Raw genomic sequence first — 23,163 nt, forward strand, 5'->3', positions numbered from 1 at the left:
GCTTCCCCAGAGGAAGTGGGGAAGCCTAGGGCGTTCGCGAAACCCTGTGAGGTCCTGCTGGCTTGGACGCAGCCTCAGCCTCGGACTGTGGCCCCAGGCAAGGTTCACTCAACCCTCCGACCCCCACAACTCCCGCCTGGGCCAGGACCACCCAGGCTCACGGCGCACGGACAGGCCTCTTCGCCCCCGCGGGCTGCTGGACTGGCTGTGGACCGCCCTCTTCCTTGCGTGTTTCATCAGGTTTGAAACCGGGGTTTCCCCATTCATAAACGGAGGATATCGGCTACTTCAGACTATTTCTGCGCAGCTCCTGTGTTCCAAGCACATAGTGTTGGGGACACAGCAGCGGTGAGTACAAACTCCTGGCCCCAATGGAGCTTTTATCCTAAAAGGTGGGGGGAGAGGGGGAGGTTAGGGGCAGGAAGACTGAATAAACAAATAAACGCTCAAGATAATTTAAAGTCAAATATTATAAGGAAAACAGGGCTGGATTGTGCAAGGGTGTTTTGGGGGGGTGGGGAGGAGGTATGGAGGGTTGGAGGGTAAGATGCCCTGGAATGAGACTGCCCCTAAAAGGAAGCTGAAGTCAGGGAAAAAGAGACCGTCTTTTTTCTTGGGCTGTTTCTAGTCCAAGTCCCTGAAGCCTGAGGAGGGGGCGGGAGGCTTCTCGGCCCCTTCCCTGCAGAGCAAGGGGGCCTTGGAGGGTCGTGAACTCAGCCCTGGCCTGGGCTTGGGGTCACCATCTCCTCTCACCTCCTTCCTAACTCTTACCCTTCCTCCTTAGGGCGGTTGCGCAACCCCTGTCTCCCCTCCATTCTGGAAGGAGAGCGACCAGTTTAGGGCAGCAGGGCAGGGCTGAGTCCCTCGCAGCAGAATTTAATTGTCCAGTGTGTTAAGTACGGGCTTAGGGGAGCAGCAGGGCTGGGGCAGAAAAAGGGGACTTCTCTTTTAAACATCATTTGATGTTTCAAAAAGAGCATCAAGGAGCCATCGCGGGAAAGCCTAACTGTTGGACCTTACATGCATTGTGTTGTGACTTTACTTTGAATGAGGGTGGGAGGGCGCGGACCGGGGGAGGCACAGTTATTTCTGGTCTAGGGTTTCTGAATGCGGACCGCCGCGCGCACCCCCGCTGGCCAGCGAGTGGGTCGCTCCGATTCCTTCCATCAGACGTGCAGAGTCGGGGCCGGGCCGGCGGCCTCGGGCTCCCGGGGGAGCCCCGGAGCAGCCCCCCGACGGTCGGGGGTGCGGTTTCCAGCTGCCGCTCTGACCCTGCGGGCGACTCCACTAGTGCGCGGGAGGGGGAGTCTCGGCCACCCCTCCGCGGAGCCGCGAGTGGGCGAATCCGGAGCCTCGGAGCAACTGTCGCAGGTTCCGGTTCCGTTGACAGCGGCGCCGGAAACTACGGCCCGGGCTGCGGGAACAGGTGAGAGCCGGCTGGCTTCCCTTCTGGGAGGTGCGGAGCGCGGTGGGCGGCTGCTCGGCTACGCAGGCTCCCAGGCCCCGGGTTTTCTGCAAAGCCTCGGGACTAAGCCCTCTCGCCAGTCCGCCCTTGGGTTTGTTTTCTCCTCAGACGTCGGCCAGGGCCGGGAGTTGGACCCCCACATTCTCAGAGGCCCTTCGGGGAGCCGCCCCTACCTGGGGAGTAGCTCGAACTCACACGTCCCATCCTATTGCGACCCTGCGGAGCCGGAGGTAACCCGTTGCGGACGTGGGAGCCAGGCAGGGCATTCGACTGAGGCCTTTTGAAGGATGAGTAGGAGTTTGCCAGTAATTTGCATGCTAATGCAGGTGAAACTTCCAGCAGGGGCTGTAGTCCAAGAAGACTGGTGGGCTTTTTCCTCCTTCCAGGTTTGATTAATGACAGAAGAAAATTTGAAACTTGAAATAAAGATGTGCAATGAAGAAAAGGAACAGGGTGGGGCAGAGGGGGCAGCATTAGATACTGTGGTCTAGGAGAGCATCTCTGAAGAAATGCGTTTGAAACCCTAATAAGGACCCAGTCATAGGGAGATCTGAAAGAGTGTTCCAGGCAGAGGGAAAAAGCCCTGAGGTAGAAATAAACTGATGTTCAAGAAATAGAAAGAAAACTAGTGTGGCTGGAACATGCCCATTGAGGAAGAGAGTGGTAGGAGACGAAGTTGGAGAGGTGGTTGGGAGTTGACTCACATAGAGCCTTGTAGACCCATCTCCCATACTTATTCTGAGTATGTGGAAATCTATTGGATTTTAAGCAGAGGAGTGATGTGTAAGGTGAAGACTGGATAGAGATGGGGGGTGAAAAGTGTTGGGTCGGTGGAGGCTGTCCAGTTCTGTGTCAGGCAAAGGGGACCTTTCTGTGATTTGCGCAAACTTCCCTTCTTCTCCCCTGGCCCCAGGAGGGGCCCTCTTGTGTTAGGATGCTGAAGACTGGGGACAAAACCCCTATGCATGTCTTGGTGGGGATTTCAGTATTTCATGCATGTCTCTTCCTGCCCAACCGTGACAAGTTTGAGCTCAAGGCCCCCTAGTTAGGAAATGGATGTACTCCCTGTGGACCAGGCCCTGGGCTGGGCACTGAGGGGACAGAGGATGAGATTGGACTCCAGCCCTGAGCAGCTCAGTCTAGTGCGGGGAGACAGACGTGTGAATAGGCAGTTTACTGTGCCGCAGTGCTGAGAACTCAGATGTGTGTGGTATAGGCACCCTTGACAGAGGTTTGGTTTGTGAAACAGAGGAGGAGGCAGGGAGATTTCATTGAGAGCTTCATGCGCTTCATGATTAAACGGCATCTTGTGTTCTCCGTGCAGAGAAGCATGGAGGGCACTCTAGACACAGGAATAGCTTGTGCAAAGGAAGTGAATGTACAATTGCAAAGGGCATGTATGTCAAACCATGGCAGTGATGCGTAAAGGGGTGACAGGATCTGATGTGTTGTATTGGGGTGATCACCCTGGTAGATAATTTCTGTCCATGTGAGACCTTGGGGAGGAGGGCTTAGGATAATGGAAATGAAATTCCCTGGATTAATCCTGAAGACAGGCTCACCCTCATCCATCCTTGTGCCTGGTAAAGATGACCGGCTGTGATTAAGGGAGAGTGGCTAACCCTGGACAGGCCGAATTGGCCTCTTGGGCTTTTCGGATGGAATACCTGCAAGCAGTTCTGTTTTCCCATCTCGTTTATTTTATAAAACAAAATTTTATTGAGGTAATCACATTTATCAGTTCAGTGTACATTTAACTGGTCCACACAGGCCCTTTTTCTCCTTTGCATTTATTTACATATTCCCTTTTATCCCCATTCTCCGCATTCCCTCCCCACCCCACCCAACCGCAGCAAACCACTCTGATGTGTTTGGTACATATCCTTTTATTTGTGTGTGTCCTTGGTTGTATGCATATATTTTTAAAAAACATAAGTGGTATTGTGCCTGGACTTCATTTTGTTTCTTTTTTTCCCCTTCAGTACCATGTTTTGGGATCTTACTGATGTTGCTGTGGGTATATCCGGAACGTGGTTTCTCAGTGCTACCCAGTTTTCCATAGATGCAATCTCCCACATTTTACTTGACTTATCACTTCCTGTAGGCCCCTGGGTTGTCTCAAACTCCCTGCCACAACACAGCACTGGGATGAAAATTCTTGTACCCATCTCCTCCCTCAGCTTTTTAATACAATTTCAAGATGCTGACTTGGGCTTCCCTTTGATAATCCTAGTATTAGTTGATGTCTGACAAGGCCATACTGTTTGACCTTGGTGAGGTTGTAACCTTTCTTGAGCTGTGTTTATTTTCAGTAAATTGTGATTCTGCTTCCTACTCTTGGCAAACATTCTTTTGTACTGCCATCTTTCCTAGTTGATCATCTCACAGGCTCTGTGGTTACTTTCCTGTTTCTTGTCATCATTAATCATTGCTGTACACTCATTCCAACAACAAATATTGGCTGCTTTCCTTTCCTGGTGAGATGGTGGTCTGTTAAGCTGGTCCAGAGAGGACTGTGCTTCAGAGAAGGGCTTTGGAGCCTGGAGCCAGACTGCCCAGCTTCGGTTCCAGGTCCTCTACTTCCGAGCTATGTGACCTTGAGCAATTTATTTAATCTGAGTTTCATTTTCTCATCCGTAAAGTAGGTCTAATAGTTGTACCTACCTTATAGTGCTTTTGTAGGAATTAGTGAATTAGTTAATGCCTGCCAAGTCATTAGAACAGCGCCTGTCACATAATAAGCCCCTATGAAATATTAACTATTCATAGCAATAATTATTATTATATTATTTCCAACAGGTGTCCCTGTTATATTTTGCCTGTAATGGTTCATATTCCAGTTATAGGGTATTTCCTCAGGGGGCATGAAGAGGGGGGCATGTCTTCTAGACACCATGATTAACAAATTCTAGAGTGATAGTGTCAGCCATAAGGAGGGAGGGCATAAATACATCTCAAGGCCCTGGGTACCATTTCTCCATCACTCATCCCCTGTCTGATAAGGAGATAGTGGCTACAGGTTGGGCCAAGATGATGGGGCCAGCGCTAACAGTACAGGTGGGAATGGGAAGAGAGTCTGGTGAGACTGGGAGAATCCCAATGGTCACTTTGGACACAATTCTCTTTGTGATGTTACTCTGTACCCTTCTTTGAGAGAATGAACAACTGGCTAGATTTGAACGTTTGAGAGGTGCATTTGACAGAGCTCTCTCACTTCAAATCCCATAGATGGAAAGATGGGGAGCGAAATCAACTCTATCACCAACATTTTAAGGATCGTTCCATGTGTTCAGTGTCAAAGGCTGCTCTGAAATGGAGGGGAGCAGTGGCCCACTGTTGAAGGGACTTAGGAGTGGGACTTAGTGGTAGGAAAGGTGGGACAAGAAAAGTCAACTTTCTTCAATGGTACCATGAGGAGGAAGAGTTTTACAAGAGATGTTCTAGTCTAGTGAGGGAGGCAAGCCCTGAAACAGATCGTTACCCAGTGATCAAAACTGAAATAGAAGGATGCCAAGTGAGAGTGGAGGGAGCCAGGTGAGAGCAGGCTAGGGACAGCTGCAGAAGGAGATGACCTCTGAGCTGCCTTGGAAAGGATGGGCCAGCTTCTCAAGTAGTCGAGGAACTGAGGGGTGATGGAGAGCATACCAAGATATGGAGCTGTGAGGGAACAAGGGAATATGAGCTGCCTGTCTGTGGGCAAGCGGCAGGGAGGCTGAGGTAGGAGTGGTGGGCAAGGCCTCTCAGGCCGTTGTGGTCAGCATTTGTTCCATAGGCTGTGCTTTCAAGCATCAGCCATTCAAGGACTGCCTTCATGGCTTCTATCACTATAGTACATGGAAAACCAAGTCCACTAAATGAAGAGGTGGCCATAATGAACATATGAAAATACATGAAACATTAGAATATGCGATGTATGTATGGATTTCTACTTAGATAGCATAGATAGTATGGCCTGCTGAGGGCTCTGCAAGGCCTGCTCTCTTTTCCGATTAAAAAAGAGATGAGGGGAATTTCCTGGTGGTCCAGTGGTTAAGACTCCGCAATCCCACTGCAGGGGTCACAGGTTCGATCCCTGGTCGGGGAACTAAGATCCCCGCATGCTGCAGCGCAGCCAAAAAAAAAAAATAAAAAAGAGATGAGCAAGGATTCTAATGAAAAGAGTTGAAAACAGAGTAATTTTCTCACCATGATTCAGAAAACCCGTCCTCACGCCTACCTGCACCTCCAGTGGGCACCCTGGCTGGGGGTGATGGAAGCTGTGTACAGATATGTTAAGCTGGGTATTTCTAAGCATTGATATATGATCTGGGAATGGTGAGGTGGGATCTGGGAGCCCTCCTCACTGTGCCCCTCTGGCCCAGGTGGGGCCTGACACAGTGGCTGCCATGGAGCAGTGTGCGAGTGTGGAGAGAGAGGTGGACAAGGTCCTGCAGAAGTTCCTGACCTATGGGCAGCACTGTGAGCAGAGCCTGGAGGAGCTGCTGCACTACGTGGGCCAGCTGCGGGCTGAGCTGGCCAGCGCAGGTGGGTGTCCCCCCACTAGAGCCCCACACCTGCCTCCCTTGGGGCCTAGGAGACCCCAAGGCTGCTTGATAATAGGGTTCTGGAAGGATGATGGTTAGGGCATTGATACATGGATCCCTAGACCTCTTCGAAGGGGAATAATGGAAGTCTCTGAGCTATTTCAAAAAGCCCAACAGAAATTATTAATTTACCTGAGATTATTTTCATTTACGTTTTGTTTTCAATTTGCTTTTCTATTTTGAATGTTTAAGACACTTTAAGATAATTTCAAGTTTACAGAAAAGTCCTAAGAACAGTATAAAGAGGTCATATATACCCTTCACCAAGATTCACCAACTGCTAGTATGTTGCCATATTTGCTTTATCAGTTTTCTTGCATATTCTTCTTTTAAAACCATTAGAAAGTAAGCTGCAGATATCATACACCTAAGCCTTTGGTGTGTATGTCCTAAGATCAAGGGCATTCTCTTACGTAAGTACAGTATAATTATTAAAATCAAAAAGTTAGACATTAATATTATGACCTAATGAATATAGCTCATATTTCAATTTGCCACTACCCAATATTTTTCGTAAAACATTATAATTTTATTTTCCAATCCAGGATCCGATCTAAGATCAAGCATTGCACTTAGTTTCTTGTGTCTAATCTTTAGTTTTTTAAATCTGGGACATTTCCTCCACCTGCCTTTGCCTTTCATGACATTGACATTTTGGAAACATTAAAGCCAGTGATTTTGCAGAACGTCTCTCGATTTAGATTTGTTTGCTGTTTCCTCATTATTATTTTGCATTTTGGGCAAGAGTACTTCAGAACTGATGTGTTTCTCAGTGCATCACATCAGGAGGTACAAGGTATCAGCTTGTTCCATTATGGGTGATGTTAACTTTGATCAAGATCTTTGGTTAAGATGGTGTCTGTCAGGTTCCTACACCCTAAGGTGAATATTTCTTTCTTTAGAGTTAATCAATAAGTAATTTGTGGGGAGGTACTTTGAGACTATATAAATTTCCTGTGCTTTATCAGACTCTGCCCACTGGTTTTAGCATTCATTCATGATTCTTGCATGAACCAATCATTACAAAGTTAGTTGCAACATGGGTGATTTTTCCTGGTCTATCATTCCCTATACACTTATTAGTTGGCATTTAACTATAAGAAAGGAGCTTTCCCTTCCTTCTTTCTTCCTTCCTTCCTCCCTTCCTTCCTTCCTTCCAAGTTCATACTCATAAATTCTTATATTATTCAATGGGTTATAATCCATTACTGTTATTATTTATTTTGATGATCAAATTGTCTTAGATTTGACCAGAGGTAACCCCTAGTTCTATTTTTTTTTTGATTGAGCTATAATTCACATTAAAATTCACCCTTTTAAAGTATACAGTTTAGTGGGTTTTTAGTATATTTCCAGAATTGTACAGTCTTTACCACTATCTAATTACAGAACATTTTCATCTCTCTAAAAAGAATCCCCCACCCATTAATAATCACTCCATTTCTCCTTCTCCCCCAGCCCCTGGCAACCACTAATCTACCTTCTCTCTGTGGACTTACCTATTCTGGACAGTTCATATAAATGGAATCATATAATATGTGGCCTTTTATATTCTTTCACTTAGCGTGTTTTCAAGGTTCATCCCTATTGTACCATGTACTTCATTCTTTTTTTATGTGCTGGGTCGTATGGTATCTCTGTTCAAATTTTTGAAGAAAATGTTGGCACACTGTTTGGCACACTGTTTTCCAAAGTAGCTGCAACATTGTATATTCCCACCAGCAATGTATGAGGGTTCCAATTTCCCCACATCCTCACCAACACTTGTTATCACCTGTCTTTTTGGTTATAGCCATCCTAGTAAGAGTAGGCCCAGCCACCACCTCCTGTTTGTATTTGTCAGGAATCATTCAGTTACAGGTGACAGAAACCTAGTTCAGACTAGCTTAAACAAACAAAGGGGGTATGGTTGCTGGATTTATAGATTCAGGTAACTGAAAGGTCCAGCCCAGTTGGAGCTAAGTGCTCATGTGATACCTTCAATCTACACTGGCTTCATTCTCAGAGCAGTGCTCCCCTGAGGTGGCCATGGTGCTCCAGCAACTCCAGTTCACTTTTGTTTGTTTAGCAACCTGGAAGAATGCTTCTCTCTTCCAGGGCTTCTGGTCTTGGAGCTTGAGACGCTCCCTGGCCCTCTTGGGTCACGTTCCCTTCCCTGGGTTGTGTTTTTTTCCATGAACCGAGGTGCTGCCATCTAAAGAAGGGACGTAGATGCTGGGCTGGAAGAAGGGACGTGTGCCCTGTCTGCCTTTCTCTATTCCAAGCCCCACGTGCTCTTGGTAGTTCGTGTGGCTCATCCAGCCATGGGGGGTGGAGACCACTGTAAACCTGGCATCCTGAGCCAGAAATGTCCTTGTGCTTCCCTGGAGGACCCTGGCCTGCCTGGTGTCCTCTGGGTTAATTAGAGGCATTAATATGGGGACAATACTTTATGGTTCAAGGCCTTCCTACAGGGTATCTCTCTCAAGATGATAAGGAGCCATCTGGTGTGGTGGTGAGGAGCCTGGGCTTCAGATCACTGCTGTGACACCTGGCAAGTTACTGCCTCAGCTTCCTCAGCTGTAGTACAAGATACTAACAGTGCCCACTACATAGAATGGTGGTGAGGATTAAATGAGCTAAAACCAAGTACTTGCCCACAGTAAGTGCCAAATCATCTTCATTTCAAAGCAACCTACAAGGCCAGTGCTATCACCCCCCATTTTGCAGATGAGGAAATGAAGACTCTTGAGATATGAACCGGCTTGTTCCACTTGACCAATTCCAAGTCATGTAGTTAAAAAGTGGCAGGACCTGTAGTAGAAGCTTTCACTTTGGAGTTCAGGGCTGCTTCCCAGCCTCCATGCTGGCATTTAGAATAAGGAGGCTGGGACAAGCTCTGCTCCTCTGTGTCCTGACTCATTGCCAGTGTTTCTCTGCAGCCCTCCAGGGGACCTCTCTCTCAGCCACCCTCTCCCTGGTGATGTCTCAGTGCTGCCGGAAGATAAAAGACACCGTGCAGAAACTGGCTTCAGACCACAAGGACATTCACAGCAGTGTCTCCCGAGTGGGCAAAGCCATTGACAGGGTGAGCATGTGGGTGGCCCTGGACTGGGGGCGGGAACACCTGCTGCTAGTGTGTAGCAGGGCTTCTCCTGAAGCCATTGTGAGAAGTAAGACCCTGAGTCACAGGGCCCTGTCTCTCATCCTCGTCAGAACTTTGACTCTGAGATTTGCGGTGTAGTCTCCGACGCAGTGTGGGACTCTCGGGAGAAGCAGCAGCAGATCCTGCAAATGGCCATCTTGGAGCACCTGTACCAGCAGGGCATGCTCAGTGTTGCTGAGGAGCTGTGCCAGGTAACGAGCCCGCTGGGAAGGCACTGGTACCTGCCTCTTCTGCTTTCTACTTGGTAGTTTTCTTTATTTTAGGACCCCGTTATTATTTCTTTCTTGTATCCAGACAGGTCAGTTTATTTACATGACTCAAATATGTATGTCATCAGCTCTGATTGTCTGATAGGGATACCTGTTCCCAGAGACCTGTTTCCAATGGCCAGTTGGCCTGGCAGGGCATCCACCCCTCTGGACTGCACATGGGAAGCCCAACGTTTCCTCCAAGATCGCCCCTTAACTTTGCTTCCATTGTAGACCAGCTCCTTTTTGTTGATGCATTCTTTCCTTAAACGGGTTAATAGCTATTTTAAAAATTGTATTTAATTTATGAAAATGAAAAAAAAAACAAAAACAGTTCACCCATTTCTCCCACACCCTACCCTGCACCTCTGGTAACCACCAATCTGTTCTCTGTATTTATGAGCTTGGTTTTCTTAAAAAAACTTTTTTAGATTCCACATATGAGTTCATATGGTATTTGTCTTTCTTTCTTTGACATATTTCATTTAGCATAATGGTCCATCCATGTTATCACAAATGACAGGATTTTCCTCCTTTTTTAATGGCTGAATAATATTTCATTTTACACACACACACACACACACACGCGCGCACACACACACACCATCTTCTTTATCCATTCATTGATGGACACTTACGTTGTTTCCTTATCTTGGCTATTGTAAATAATGCTGCAATGAATATGGGGGTGCAGATATCTTTTCAAGTTAGTGTTTTCATTTTCTTTGGATAAGTACCCAGAAGTGGAATTGCTGGATCATATGGTAGCTCTATTTTTAATCTTTTGAGGAACTTCTATACTGTTATCCATAGTGGCTGCACCAATCTACATTCCTACCAAAGGTGCACGAGGGTTCCTTATTCTCCACATCCTCGCCAACGCTTGTTATTTCTTATCTTTTTGATAATAACCATTCTAATAAGTGCAAGGTGATGGCTCACTGTGGTGTTGATTTGCATTGCCCTGCCCTGATGATTGAGGTAGAGAATCTTTTCATGTGCCTGTTGGCCATTTTGATGTCTCCTTTGGAAAAATGTCTATTCAGATCTTCTCTCCATTTTTTAAGTTCGTTTTTTTTTTGCTATTGAGTTATATGAGTTTTTATATATTTTGGATATTAGCCCCTTATCAGATACACGATTTGCAAATATTTTCTCCCGTTTGGTAGGTTGCCTTTTCATTTTGTTGATGGTTTCCTTTGCTGTGCAGAAGCTTTTAATTTAGTTTGATGTAGTCCTGCTTTTTATTTTTTGCTTTTGTTGCTTCTTTAAATAAATTTTAGAAATTAGTGCCCCTGATATAAAAAGAGAGTAGCTATAAAAATGTATACAATGGGAGCTTCCCTGGTGGCGCAGTGGTTAAAAATCCACCTGCCAATGCAGGGGACACGGGTTCAAGCCCTGGTCCGGGAAGATCCCACATGCTGCAGAGCAACTAAGCCCGTGCGCCACAACTACTGAGCCTGTGCTCTAGAGTCTGCGAGGCACAACTACTGAGCCTGCATGCCACAGCTACTGAAGCCCGTGCACCTAGAGCCTGTGCTCCGCAACAGGAGAAGCTGCAATGAGAAGCCCGTGCACCACAACCAAGAGTAGCCCCTGCTCGCCTCAAGTAGAGAAAAGCCCGTGCGCAGCAACAAAGACCCAACGCAGCCACAAATAAAATAAATAAAATAAAGTAAATTTTAAAAGATAAAAAATATATATATACAATGAAAAGTGAAGTTATTAATTTCTAGCTAGAGTTGGTTGCCAGCCAGAGGTCTGAGTGCCTGGTAATCCCTTTCTTAGGAAGATTAGTAAAATGACGAAGTAGCACTTGTTAGGTGTTAAAGACACACTAGAAGTGAAAGTAAAGGATACTTTCCCTTAATGTAATTAGGGGGATTGAAAAGGAATAATTTTCTCTCCATGCTACTCAGTGTGGGTCTCCAGTACCCCAGCAGGTAGGGTGGGGTTTGCAGTCTGCTCTCTGGGAGGTCAGCATGTAGCACGCAGCCTCCCAGAACTGAACTGGGAATAAGAGAGGTCCAGGTGGCTGGCAAGAGACCATGGCTCCTCATGCAAAACCTGGCCCTCTTCTAGCTTGTCTTTGGTGGATGAGGTTTTATTAGGTGTAGAGCAGAGAATTTTGGAAACACTGTCCTCCAGTGGTGAATTGTTCTCTCTCCCTCTAGGAATCAACACTGAATGTGGATTTGGATTTCAAGCAGCCTTTCCTGGAGTTGAATCGAATCCTGGAAGCTCTGCATGAACAAGACCTGGGGCCAGCATTGGAGTACGTTGGCCCTTGGGTGGGCCCGCGGGGGACAGGGCTTGTCTGTGCTCTTCACCTCACTCAGCGTACTTGACACGTCTCCAGCTCTGTCTCACGGGCCTCACGTAGGCTCTTGGAGGCTCTGCCAGGGCCCCTTCTCTCGCCCCACCAGCTCCACACTCAGCTGGCCCCTTTCTTCCCAGATGGGCCGTCTCTCACAGGCAGCGCCTGCTCGAGCTCAACAGCTCCCTGGAGTTCAAGCTGCACCGACTGCACTTCATCCGCCTCCTGGCAGGTGGCCCTGAGAAGCAGCTGGAGGCCCTCAGCTACGCCCGGCACTTCCAGCCCTTTGCCCGGCTTCACCAGCGGGGTACGTGCCCCGAGTGCCAGGGTGGGCACTGCTGGGCTCTGGCGGACATCAGCACGTCTGGGATTGCCCGTCCCTGCCCCACGTGGGGCTGCGTGTTACCAGAACCCCTCCCCCACTGTCGCCCAGGTGAACTCCAAACTCAAGGCCCTTCCTCACCGCCTCTGCCATACCCTCCTAGCTTCATTTCACACCACCTCTGGTCCCCAGCCACGTGCCACACCCCCACCCAGAGCTCACCAGGCCTGCCCACGACACGCATGCCCTCACGCTGCTCTGCCTCACAGTAGGAATTCCAAAGCTCCGTTGTTTGAGCCTCACCTTCCAGATGTTCACAGTTAGTAACCACCCGATTACTAGTAACTTTTTTCTTTAGCTCCACTCACATTTATTACTTCACATTTTATTTAGAGATACACAACATGAAAACCCAGCCATGTTATGAAATCTTAGCTAGATACTGCTGCCTCCTGAAAGCTTTTTAAAAAGGGAGATTAGGGAATTCCCTTGGAGTCCAGTGGTTAGGACTTCACACTTTCATTGCATGGGGCATGGGTTTGATCCCTGGTCAGGGAACTAAGATCCCGCATGCCACAAGGCATGGCCAAAAAAAAAAAAGTCGGGGGGGATTAGCTAGTGTTGGAGAATAGAGACATGTGCGCTGCCCTGAGCTCTCTCCTTGATGCAGCTGAAGGGATGGGAAGGAAACTGAAACTCCTCCCTCCCTCATGCTGTGGGGTCATGATTGCCACAGAAGCAGGCCTGAGACCCCACTTCCTCACTGGATTTTAGGGAAAACTGGCTTTTGCTAGAGGGCATTTTAACCCTCATTTGGTCAGGTCTTGGGCCTGGGAGCCATGGGGCTCAGCCTGCTCCTCATAACTGCCTCTGCAGCCCTGCCACCGCAGGGCTGGACGCAGAGTCCTGGGAAAAGGCTGCCTCCTTGTACCCTGATTCCCCCTTGCCTTGTAGAGATCCAGGTGATGATGGGCAGTCTGGTATACCTGCGGCTGGGCTTGGAGAAGTCACCCTACTGCCACCTCCTGGACAACAGCCATTGGGCCGAGATCTGTGAGACCTTTACGCGTGATGCTTGTTCCCTGTTGGGCCTTTCTGTGGAGTCACCCCTCAGTGTCAGGTACAGCCAGCCCTGTGGGGGCAGCACAAGTGGGAGGGTTGAGGGAAACCCAATTTGCCAAGGTCCTGCCACGTCCAGGGATGGTGCTTGGTGCCTTCACAGACCTAAACTGGCTGTCTTAGTCATTCTTCCAGATAGGAATTACCTTTCTTTCTACAGTTGGAGAAACAGATTTAGAAAGAGTTGTGGCCTGGGATCACCACAAGGTCAATGGCAGGGTCAAGGTTCCCATTTTGTAAGGTCTCTTGAGTGAGGTCTTTGTCTCCTGCACCTCACCCCTGGATTATCACAGGACCCTGACAGCCTGGCCTTCTTGCCACCTCATCTCTCAAACACGACTTCCCTTCAGGGAGACTTGAGTGGCTGAGTCACACGTGCTGAGAGCTTTCACTCAGAAGACTCTTTTACAGTTAATATTCTTCTCATGGCTTCACAACAAACCAAGGAGTTAGAGGTACTGTTATCCTAATTTTACATGAGAAAACAGGCTCCTAGGGCCTCACAGGGAATAAAGGTCACCTGGACCTGACCTCGCCACATACTGTACCACAGTGGTGTATTTTATTTAGGCTGGCTGTGGAATCTCATGCCTTGCCCCATTGTGATAGGCTCCACCCTCCAATTCGTTACCACAGACTCTGGTTATAGAACAGTCTTTCCCAGTGGGAATACCAGTGCCTTAGGACGGTTCTATTGCGCACAACTGCCCTGCGTGTTGTAGGCGTTTGGTACCCAAGGCTCCAGCCAGTCGGCTCCCCACCCCCCGCCCAATCCTCGTGAGAACTGAATCTGCTTTTTCCCATATCTAAGTGCCCTGGTTGATTGCAGTTACAGAGGTGCACTGTGACAACGGAATGGGGTAGACAGGCAGGATGGGGCCCTTCCAAACGTCACTGTCCCTGTCACACCAAGGACTTATCAGTGCTTGGGATAAACATTATCTGTACCCTGGATGTTCCTTTTGTGTTTATTATAGGTTCTCAGATTTGGGGGTGCATTAGAATGACTCTTTAGAGTTGGATGCATAACTACATGTGTGGCTTTATGCGTGACCTGAGAGATTTTTAAGGACCGGTTTGATCAAGTGCCACTTTGAAACCTTGTCCCAAGTCACATTCCAACAATGTGCTGGTCCTTCTGTCTGTCTGCTGGGTTCTTGGTCAGGGTCACTCCAGCCCCTGCTCTTTGTTCTGCAGCTTTGCCTCTGGCTGTGTGGCGCTGCCAGTGCTGATGAACATTAAAGCTGTGATCGAGCAGAGGCAGTGCACTGGGGTCTGGAGTCACAAGGATGAGTTACCGGTGAGGCCTGGCAGGGGGAGGTACAGCAGGAGGCGCTGGGGAGGACAGCCGCCATGGGAAGGGGGACTCACCCCTCTGTCGGCCTCCCCAGATTGAGATCGAACTAGGTATGAAGTGCTGGTACCACTCAGTGTTCGCGTGCCCCATCCTCCGGCAGCAGACGTCGGATTCCAACCCTCCCATCAAGCTCATTTGTGGCCATGTCATCTCCCGCGATGCACTCAACAAGCTCATTAACGGAGGAAAGTAAGTTCCATGTGGTCTGCTCCACCTTGGCTTGATCCTTCTGCTGGCTGGCCCCCTGATACATTCTTGGTTCTCCTCCCTTTGTAGGCTGAAGTGTCCCTACTGTCCCATGGAGCAGAACCCAGCAGATGGGAAACGCATCATATTCTGATTCCTGCCTGGGAGGAACTTTGCTGAAAGAGGTTTTTCACCTGTGAGCCTTGGTCTGTCTCTGTGGGGGTGGTTGGCTTCTGTGGACTGTGGTTCATTTCAGAGCAACTGGCTGAGGAGTGCCACCACAGGCAGGGGCTGGAGTGGCCCTCTGGCAGAGGCCAAGGAGGGAGATGAAGCAGCCTACATCCAGCAGCTGGCTCCTTGGCTCTAAGGGCAGGGAGACTCTGGCCTCTGTACTCCTGCTCTGTCTCCCCTTCATTATATTTGCTGTTGATTTAGTAGCAACTGACAGAGAAGCAGAGGACTCGGCGGGCACAGCAGATGTCTTCCATCCTGCCCTCAGCTGGGTCTCTTGCTGCCACACCAAGGCTTGTGTCTACTCCTCCCACTGTACAGCCTCACAACTGTATGCATCAATTTCCCACTGTAAATAGTCTGGGATAGAACTGAATGCCGTTGTTTTATAACTTTGAGCAAATATATTCACAGGCCTTCTCCTTACTTTGCCCACCTTTAGCTTCACTGGCAAGGAATTACCATGTGCCCACTGCGCACAGGTACTGGGCATGGCCTAACCATTGCTGCTGGTTGGGAGCATGGCAGCCACAGAGCCCAGCTGAAAGAACCCAACCTGCATCTGATTGGGAGAAAAAGCTAGGTGATGGCAGACCCTGGGCAAGGTGCTTTTACATATACACATATAAAATCGTATTACCTCCATATTAGAAATGAGTGTGAAGGGATGTAGGAAGATGAAATGACTTGCCCCAAAAGGCTCACAGCTTATCAAGAAGAGAGCTTGGAGTTTAAACCAGATCCAACCCTCAAGCCCAAGGTCCTTCCAGTTTATTCCAGGGTGCCTGAAGCTTGGCTGCTGTGTGTACTGAGTCCTGTGCTGGGGCTTTGAAAACCGGAAGGCACCATAAGTCTAAAATGTTTGAAGGGATTAGGTTATGGGGCCATTATGCCAAGCAGGAGAGATGGCCTGGGGTTCTGCAATTAACTTCATATACCTATTTAAAATTTACTGTGTGGGTGGGTACATTGCTTCTGTCAGCTTCCCAGTGGCATTTAAGGCTCTTGGGGAAAAAGAAAAGAGGAATGGGGGTGTCCCCGACATAGGAGCTACAGGCTTAGATGAAGTGGGGCCTGGGCTCAGCTGGCTCACCCTGCAGCTCCCACCGACTCTGGAAGTGGGAGTGGAAAGCTCAGGGTGGGCAGTAGGGTCCTTTCTCAGCTTGAGTCTAGCACTGGCTCTGGTGGCCAAGCATTAGCACTGAACATTCTTGAAGTCCTCGGGTCCTCTGAGGAGAAAGGCTGCTTCTGCTCTTTCCTCCCTACCAACTCCTCAGCCCCACCAGTAGCTGCTGCTTAAAAAAACACCCACAGACTCAGCACATTTTAGTTTTAGCATTTACTTCTCCCACGTCATCTTCATTGAAGCTCAGCAGAAAATAGCACTGATGGAGAAGATGCTGGCTTTGCTGCCGTGAAGTAGCTGTTGGAGCCACCTGGGAAGAACACGTGCCTCAGGGTACCACAGAGATGCCGTGAATGTGGGCAGCAGGAGGGCAGCCAGCTGGTGCGCCGCCAATCCAACAGCTTCTGGAGCAGGTGCCCAGGTTGCTGCCTAAGTCCTTCACATGGGCGGGGGCAGGGCCTGTACCTCCTCCAGGCACTCGTCATAGGCCTCCTGGTATTCCTCGTGGGGCTTGACCATTATCACACAGGTGGGGCGCTTAGAGCCGGCGGCTGCACCCAGGTCCTGCAGAGAAGGAAAAAGGGCAGTTTGGAAAGAAGGCCGCACAACCTGTATACCAGGGAGTCACAAACTGATGATCCACCAGCCTAATCCAGCCCACAGACTAGTGCTAGTGTCAATGTTAAGACATGTGCTAGTCAGTCAATATTAACATTTTGAATTGGTTGCCACCATTTAAACTCAGCAAACTTTCGAGTTGTGGTCAGCAACAACTGGGCCTACAGTTCCACACGGCAACTGTGAAAGGGCTCCAGCCCAGCAGGGGCTTTCCCCTTGGGCAGCGCCTATGCTTTCCAGGTCCCTGCCATCCTCCACTCCCTGGACCCCAGACCTGGCCTCTGCTGTGTAAGGGTAAGGACAGCTTCAGGTCCCTAGAACATCCTCTCTGAAACTATACCCACCTAATAGGACTTACATATCCAAGTTCACCTTCTGTTTCATTCCCATAGTCCATGGAGAAAGGGATTCCCATTTTACAGAAAGAAATGGAAGTGCAGAGGGGTAACTTATCTGCAGTCCCTCGTCTAGAAAGCAGCAGAGCCAAGAATCCATCCAGCCCTGTCTTAACTCCAAAGCTCACGCTCCTTCCCACTATGGCCTGCTGCCACATACCTGATCCCAGACACCCTCCCTCCTGTGCTGATCAAGATCAGGGGCACATGTGCTTCTTACCGTCTTAGAGGGGATATAGACGTACGGCAAATTCCGGTCTTCACACATTACTGGGAGATGGCAGTATACCTCAATGGGTAATGTGTCTCCTGCCAAAACCATTATCCTGAAATAAGAGAAACCACTGTCATTTCCATCTTGCTTGTTCCCTCTTTCAGTCATAAGTGTTGCCTCTGAGCTGCGCCTTGGGGGTACAGAGATGGGTAAGCTGCCCCCTGACCTCAAAGAGTCCAATTATTAATGTGTGTCTCCCAACCTTTAGAAATTCATGCAGGTTGGTTTGGTGAGTGCATTCCTCTGGGGAGGTAATCTCTATTGCTTGGCAACAAGTAAATGCCACCAAGTGTGACAAAGCATATCGCGCTGGGACAGATGAGGTATAGAGAGTTGCCAAGGAGTAAGAGCTCAGCTCTCCTTGGAAGATCAAAAAATGAATCAGGAAGTGACACTTGAGAGGAAAGCTGAATGATGAACATGTCAGGCAGCCTGTGGAGGGGCTGGAGGCAGGGAAAGCATTTAAGGTCGAGAGAATCAGAAGGACACCAGATACACAGGGGCTGGCTATTGCTGGGGAGCCAGGGATGGCTTTGGAGTCCAGGATGGGGATGGGGCAGACAAGATGGCTAGAAAAACTGACATTTAAGAGCCTTGAGTGCTTCCAGGATCATTCTCAAGAGTGACAGGGAACCAATGAAAGCTTGCCAGAGAATCCTCAGCTAGGGCTCTTGCTGGCAAGGTGTTGGGGTTCTGGGACAAGGGCCTCAGCAGCCCTGATGACACAGAGGGGAAGAGTCTGTTCCCTAGGGCAGTGAGAGGAAAACAAGGAAAGAGCTCTTGGTTCAAAGCACTGCATCCACACTCCTAGTTTTCCTTTTGCCTCATATACTCTCCTCCTCTGCAGGCTCCTCTTCCTTTGAGTAGCCCTTATTTTATTTTATTGGCCGTGCCGCACGGCTTGTGGGATCTTAGTTCCCCAACCAGGGATCGAACCCTGGGCCCCCTGCAGTGGAAGCACGAAGTCCTAACTGCTGGACCGCCAGGGAATTCCTCAGTAGCCTTTAAATGCTGGTGTTCCCACAGCCTGGTCCTTCGCTGCCCTGTCAGTACTTTCTCCCCAGCTGACCCCATCCATAACCAAGGCTTCAAGCGCCAACTATGTGTTGACAACTCCCAAATATATTCTCTCCAGCCTGACCCTCTCCCAAACTGCAAACCCTTATAGCCACTTGCCTGTTTGACATTTCTGCTAGGGAGAGGGTTCATATGTCTAAAAGGCACCTCAAAAACTTGTCTAAAACCAAACTTATGATCTTCCCATACAAACCCGGCTCCCTCCACTATTCACTATTTCAGTGAGTGCACCCTCTGTCCATTCGCCTGGAACCCACACCTCTTCACTCCATGTCGGTAAGTCCTCTCATCCATCCACTTTAATTCTTTCCATCTCGCCATCACTAACCCAATCAAAAATTGCCCTCGCCTCTTCTATACCACAGTAGCCTCCTATCTCAATTTCCCCATCTATTCTTCCACCTCTGATCCTTTCCAGAGTTGCCAGAAAAATCTTCTTAAGGTGTAAACATAATTATGTCACTCCCTGGCTTTAACCCTCAGTGGCCTCCAAAGCTCTGAGTACAAAAACTAAACTTACCATGGCTTACAAAAACCCCATGTGAAGGTAGCACTTCTGCCCACTACTACCCTCTCCTGCCCTGAAATCCACTTTCTGTTGGCAGTATGCCTCCCCTCCCCACCAGCCCACAAAATAATTCCTATATCTTCAGACCTCAGCTACCCCACCTAGGTCAGACTCCATAGAGCATCAAATCCCCCCAGCATTATTTATCTCTGGAGCACCTACAATGTACCAGACCCTTCTGAAAATAAAGCAGTGAGAGGCTTTTTCCTGTTCTCAGCTTACTTTCTGGCCCTAGTGGGAGATACAGGGAATAAAAATGCAAATAAGTTTCAGGTTCTGATAAAATGCCAGAAAGAAAAGATGTAGGATAATGAAGTCATTCTCACTGCACCCTGTACTTTTCCTTCATGGTTACCTGTGACACTTGTAATTTTGTGTATTTGATTACTGTCATTGTCTCCCCATAGTATAGTGCCTGAAAAAGAGTAGACAGTAAATAGTCGCTGAATGAATGAAGCTGGGATCTACCCTAAGTGAGCTGGCTTATACGATTCGCTTCCCCTGGAATTCACTTTCCCCATGGTGTCCCTTTGCGCTCGTGTAAGTGATGTATCAGCATCTGTACGGAAGGGAATTTACCTTCTGCACATGAGAGGGAGTCATAGCTCTTTTACCGACTACCTACTAAGTAGCAGGGATACTTTCGTCATCGTTTAGAAATGCAAAATCCGGCGGGAGGGGGGTTCTTACCCTTTCTCGCCTTTGTTGATAAATTTCTGAACTTCCTTCACCCCGCGCCGAATCTGCTTCTGCTTCACGGCTGCAACGACAGAAGTATGAGTCGAGGGGACCTCCGCCCGTCACCCGCGTCCCATCGCGGCTCATTCCGGCGTCCACCCGCACTTTTTTTTTTTTTTTTTTTTTTTGCGACGCCACGCGGCCTGCGGACCTTCCCCACCTAGGGGTCGAACCCATGCCCCCTCCACTGGAAGCGCAGAGTCTTATCCATTGGACCACCAGGAAAGTTCCGCTGCACCTTTCTTGATGCATTTGTAGAGCTTCCGCGTGAGGCGGCGAGAAGCCAGAGGCTGCGCGATGGGGTTTAGATTCACCAGCAGCTCATGGTAAGTGCGCTCTCCGCAGCACGCGTCCGCCTGAGCCTCCGGCCCGTCTGGATCTGCCTTTATTTTGGTCATGGCAGCGACCGCGGCAACCGAGTGCCAAAGGTGCTAATCCACGCGGCCGGCGCTTCCGGAATCACTTCCGGGTCATGCCGCTCTGCGGGAAGCGGGCAGTACATCATAACCAATTAGGAACTCAGGTCTCCGACTCTGACCAATCCTTAACGCTCAGCTCCTTAAATATAGAGCACGGAGGGGCGGGGTCCCGGCCGTAGGGGCGGGGCCACTCCATAACTGAGGCGGGGCGGGGCGGAGCGGATTAGGGCCGGAGTCGGAGAATTCTGGAGGCTAGGGGCGGAGCTCTGAGGGATTCGGGGCCTGGAGGAGGTGAGGAGGCACTAGGACCCAGGCTTGGGCTCTTCTGAGAGTTCGGCGTCACAGAATAGGCGGCGGGAGGAAGAGGAGGAGGAAGAGGCTGTACCTGTAGGGTCGTGACCACATCTAAGGCGACAGGATCCTTGCCTAAAGCGCGGGGTCTGCGACCGGACTGGAAGAATGGGAAGTCTGCTTGGTGTGATTCCAAACCTCCTTACAATCTGATCCCTTAGTTAGGCAGTGCCTAGCCCGGTCAGGTCCCCGGTCCTGAACTGGTCCTGGCTGGTGTACTCTAGGTGCCAAGGTTAAGGTAAAGCCTGACACTTCTAACGATTCCTTCGTTCCAGCACGATTTTTCACACTCTGCTTTCTCTTTCCTGGCAAGGGATGGACCCACTCACTCACTGATTGCCTCGGTGTAGACCGCTGTTCCCCAGAGAGCCGGTGGCTCGCTCCCACCCTTCCCGCAGGAATCTGCTCAGATGTTTACCACGGGAGAAGTTCTCCTGACCAAAGTATCTAAAATTGCAGTTCCCGCAGACCTCCCAACGGCATCCCCTAACCCTCTGTTTTCCTTGTAGTTCCTACCGCCGCCTGGCATCACGCCCACGCAAGGCATGGCGGAGACAGCTGGCCAGAGCTGAGAGGGAAGACAGCGTGAACACTGGGGTTGAGACTTCGGGGTGTGGTGGGGGAGAGCTCTGAGTAGGCGCCCGGTTTGCAGTTAACTCTAGAGGATTAATGGACTGTAATGCTGGGGAGGCGAGCAGGCCTAGACTGGGGTGGATCTTGTACCTCTGACTTACTTCATGTACCCTGTCTTGGAACACTGGATGAATATTAATTAGTTCATTGTTACAAATTAGTTGCCTTTGATTATAGGATTGACAAAGGCAACTAATTTGTCCATTAGGCCTGTCATTTTTGTGGTGGCCAAACAGGCCAGAAAGTGGAACTTTAGAAGTCTGCACGTGGCCTTGCCAGCACAAGGCAGTTAACCCAGCTGAAAACTGACCTTTTAACCCTGTAACCAAGTGCAGTCGTTACATAAAAAACAAGTAGCTTTTTAAAACTTAGTATTTTAATAAGAAAAAGTAGGATGCAATCCATATAACCTTAGACCCCAAATAATTTCACAAATAGAAAAATATATCAGTTGAACAATGAGAATAGTTATATAAGCAACAAAAAATAATTTGAAAATAAGCAAAGTTTGTATGCACAATGTAACAAAAAATTGACCTTTTAAATGTTTGCACTTTGGAATTTCTTGAGAAAAGATGGTCCCTCCTGAGCTTTAGGACTGGTGGCTACTGTCAGCTTTGCCTTACTGTCTACCACTTTGCTGTACCATTTCTCACCCCAAACCCTCCCCCACCTTCTCTCTACCCCTAGGTCCTGCAGTAGAAATTCTGGCCCTCCCTGGGGAGCCCTCCCCAAGTGGCACATGAGGCTGTGAGAGCAGAGCTCCTCTGCGCACACAGCTGGCAGGGCTCTGCAGGGTGGTTTTCTTTTCTTTTCCAATCTTAGTATTTTTTTTGTTTCATTGGAGTATAATTGCTTTACAATGTTGTGTTAGTTTCTGCTGTACAATGTATACATATATCCCCTCCCTCTTGGACCTCCCTCCCACCCCCCCATCCCACCCATCTAGGTTGTCACAGGGCACTGAGCTGAGCTCCCTGTGCTATACAGCAGGTTCCCACTAGCTATCTGTTTTACACACGGTAGTGTATATATGTCAATCCTAATCTCCCAATTCATCCCACCCTCCCCTTCCCCGACTGTGTCCACATGTCCATTCTCTATGCCTGCGTCTCTATTCCTGCCCTGGAAATAGGTTCATCTGTACCATTTTTCTAGATTCCACATATATGCATTAATATACGATATTTGTTTTTCTCTTTCTGACTTACTTCCCTCTGTGTGACAGACTCTAGGTACCTCCACATCTCTACAAATGACCCAATTTCATTCCTTTTTATGGCTGAGTAATATTCCATCGTATATATTTACCACATCCTTATCCATTCATCTGTCGTTGGGTATTTAGATTGTTCCATGTCCTGGCTACTGTAAATAGTGCTGCAATGAACTTTGGGGTACATGTGTCATTTTGAATTATGGTTTCCTCAGGGTGTATGTCCAGTAGTGGGATTGCTGGGTCATATGGTATTTCTATTTTTAGTTTTTTAAGGAACCTCCATAAATCCTAATCTCCCAATTCATCCCACCCTCCCCTTCCCCGACTGTGTCCACATGTCCATTCTCTATGCCTGCGTCTCTATTCCTGCCCTGGAAATAGGTTCATCTGTACCATTTTTCTAGATTCCACATATATGCATTAATATACGATATTTGTTTTTCTCTTTCTGACTTACTTCCCTCTGTGTGACAGACTCTAGGTACCTCCACATCTCTACAAATGACCCAATTTCATTCCTTTTTATGGCTGAGTAATATTCCATCGTATATATTTACCACATCCTTATCCATTCATCTGTCGTTGGGTATTTAGATTGTTCCATGTCCTGGCTACTGTAAATAGTGCTGCAATGAACTTTGGGGTACATGTGTCATTTTGAATTATGGTTTCCTCAGGGTGTATGTCCAGTAGTGGGATTGCTGGGTCATATGGTATTTCTATTTTTAGTTTTTTAAGGGACCTCCATACTGTTCTCCACAGTGGCTGT

At 48.7% G+C, this 23,163-nt stretch overlaps 2 protein-coding genes across 8 annotated transcripts; one reads left to right on the plus strand and one right to left on the minus strand.

Annotated features, from left to right (window-relative positions):
• Positions 1-1,065: 1,065 nt before the first annotated feature.
• RMND5B (required for meiotic nuclear division 5 homolog B) lies at positions 1,066-19,893 on the plus strand. Of its 7 annotated transcripts, none has more exons than XM_055080058.1 (12): positions 1,076-1,426; positions 1,574-1,695; positions 5,827-5,989; positions 8,970-9,115; positions 9,244-9,384; positions 11,619-11,719; positions 11,902-12,068; positions 13,038-13,203; positions 14,400-14,502; positions 14,594-14,748; positions 14,836-14,941; positions 19,807-19,893. In XM_055080058.1, the coding sequence occupies exons 1-11, from the start codon at positions 1,108-1,110 to the stop codon at positions 14,897-14,899; spliced, it is 1,647 nt and encodes a 548-aa protein (XP_054936033.1). In that variant the 5' UTR covers positions 1,076-1,107; the 3' UTR covers positions 14,900-14,941; positions 19,807-19,893. The 7 variants fall into 7 exon arrangements, 6 of the variants coding, with proteins under 6 accessions (XP_054936033.1, XP_054936035.1, XP_007117388.2 ...); XM_055080060.1 differs by lacking the exon at positions 19,807-19,893 and adding an exon at positions 18,689-18,713; XR_008615795.1 differs by lacking the exons at positions 14,836-14,941; positions 19,807-19,893 and adding an exon at positions 13,496-13,657 and having other exon boundaries at positions 1,066-1,426; positions 14,594-14,610.
• Positions 16,297-20,242, minus strand: NHP2 (NHP2 ribonucleoprotein). The gene is made up of 4 exons (XM_007117324.4): positions 20,011-20,242; positions 19,725-19,794; positions 17,336-17,441; positions 16,297-16,666 (listed from the first exon to the last, which is right to left on the minus strand). The coding sequence occupies exons 1-4, from the start codon at positions 20,168-20,170 to the stop codon at positions 16,541-16,543; spliced, it is 462 nt and encodes a 153-aa protein (XP_007117386.1). The 5' UTR covers positions 20,171-20,242; the 3' UTR covers positions 16,297-16,540.
• Positions 20,243-23,163: the final 2,921 nt, after the last annotated feature.

This window comes from Physeter macrocephalus, chromosome 2 (genome assembly GCF_002837175.3).
Source record: "Physeter macrocephalus isolate SW-GA chromosome 2, ASM283717v5, whole genome shotgun sequence".
Lineage (NCBI taxonomy): Eukaryota > Metazoa > Chordata > Mammalia > Artiodactyla > Physeteridae > Physeter > Physeter macrocephalus.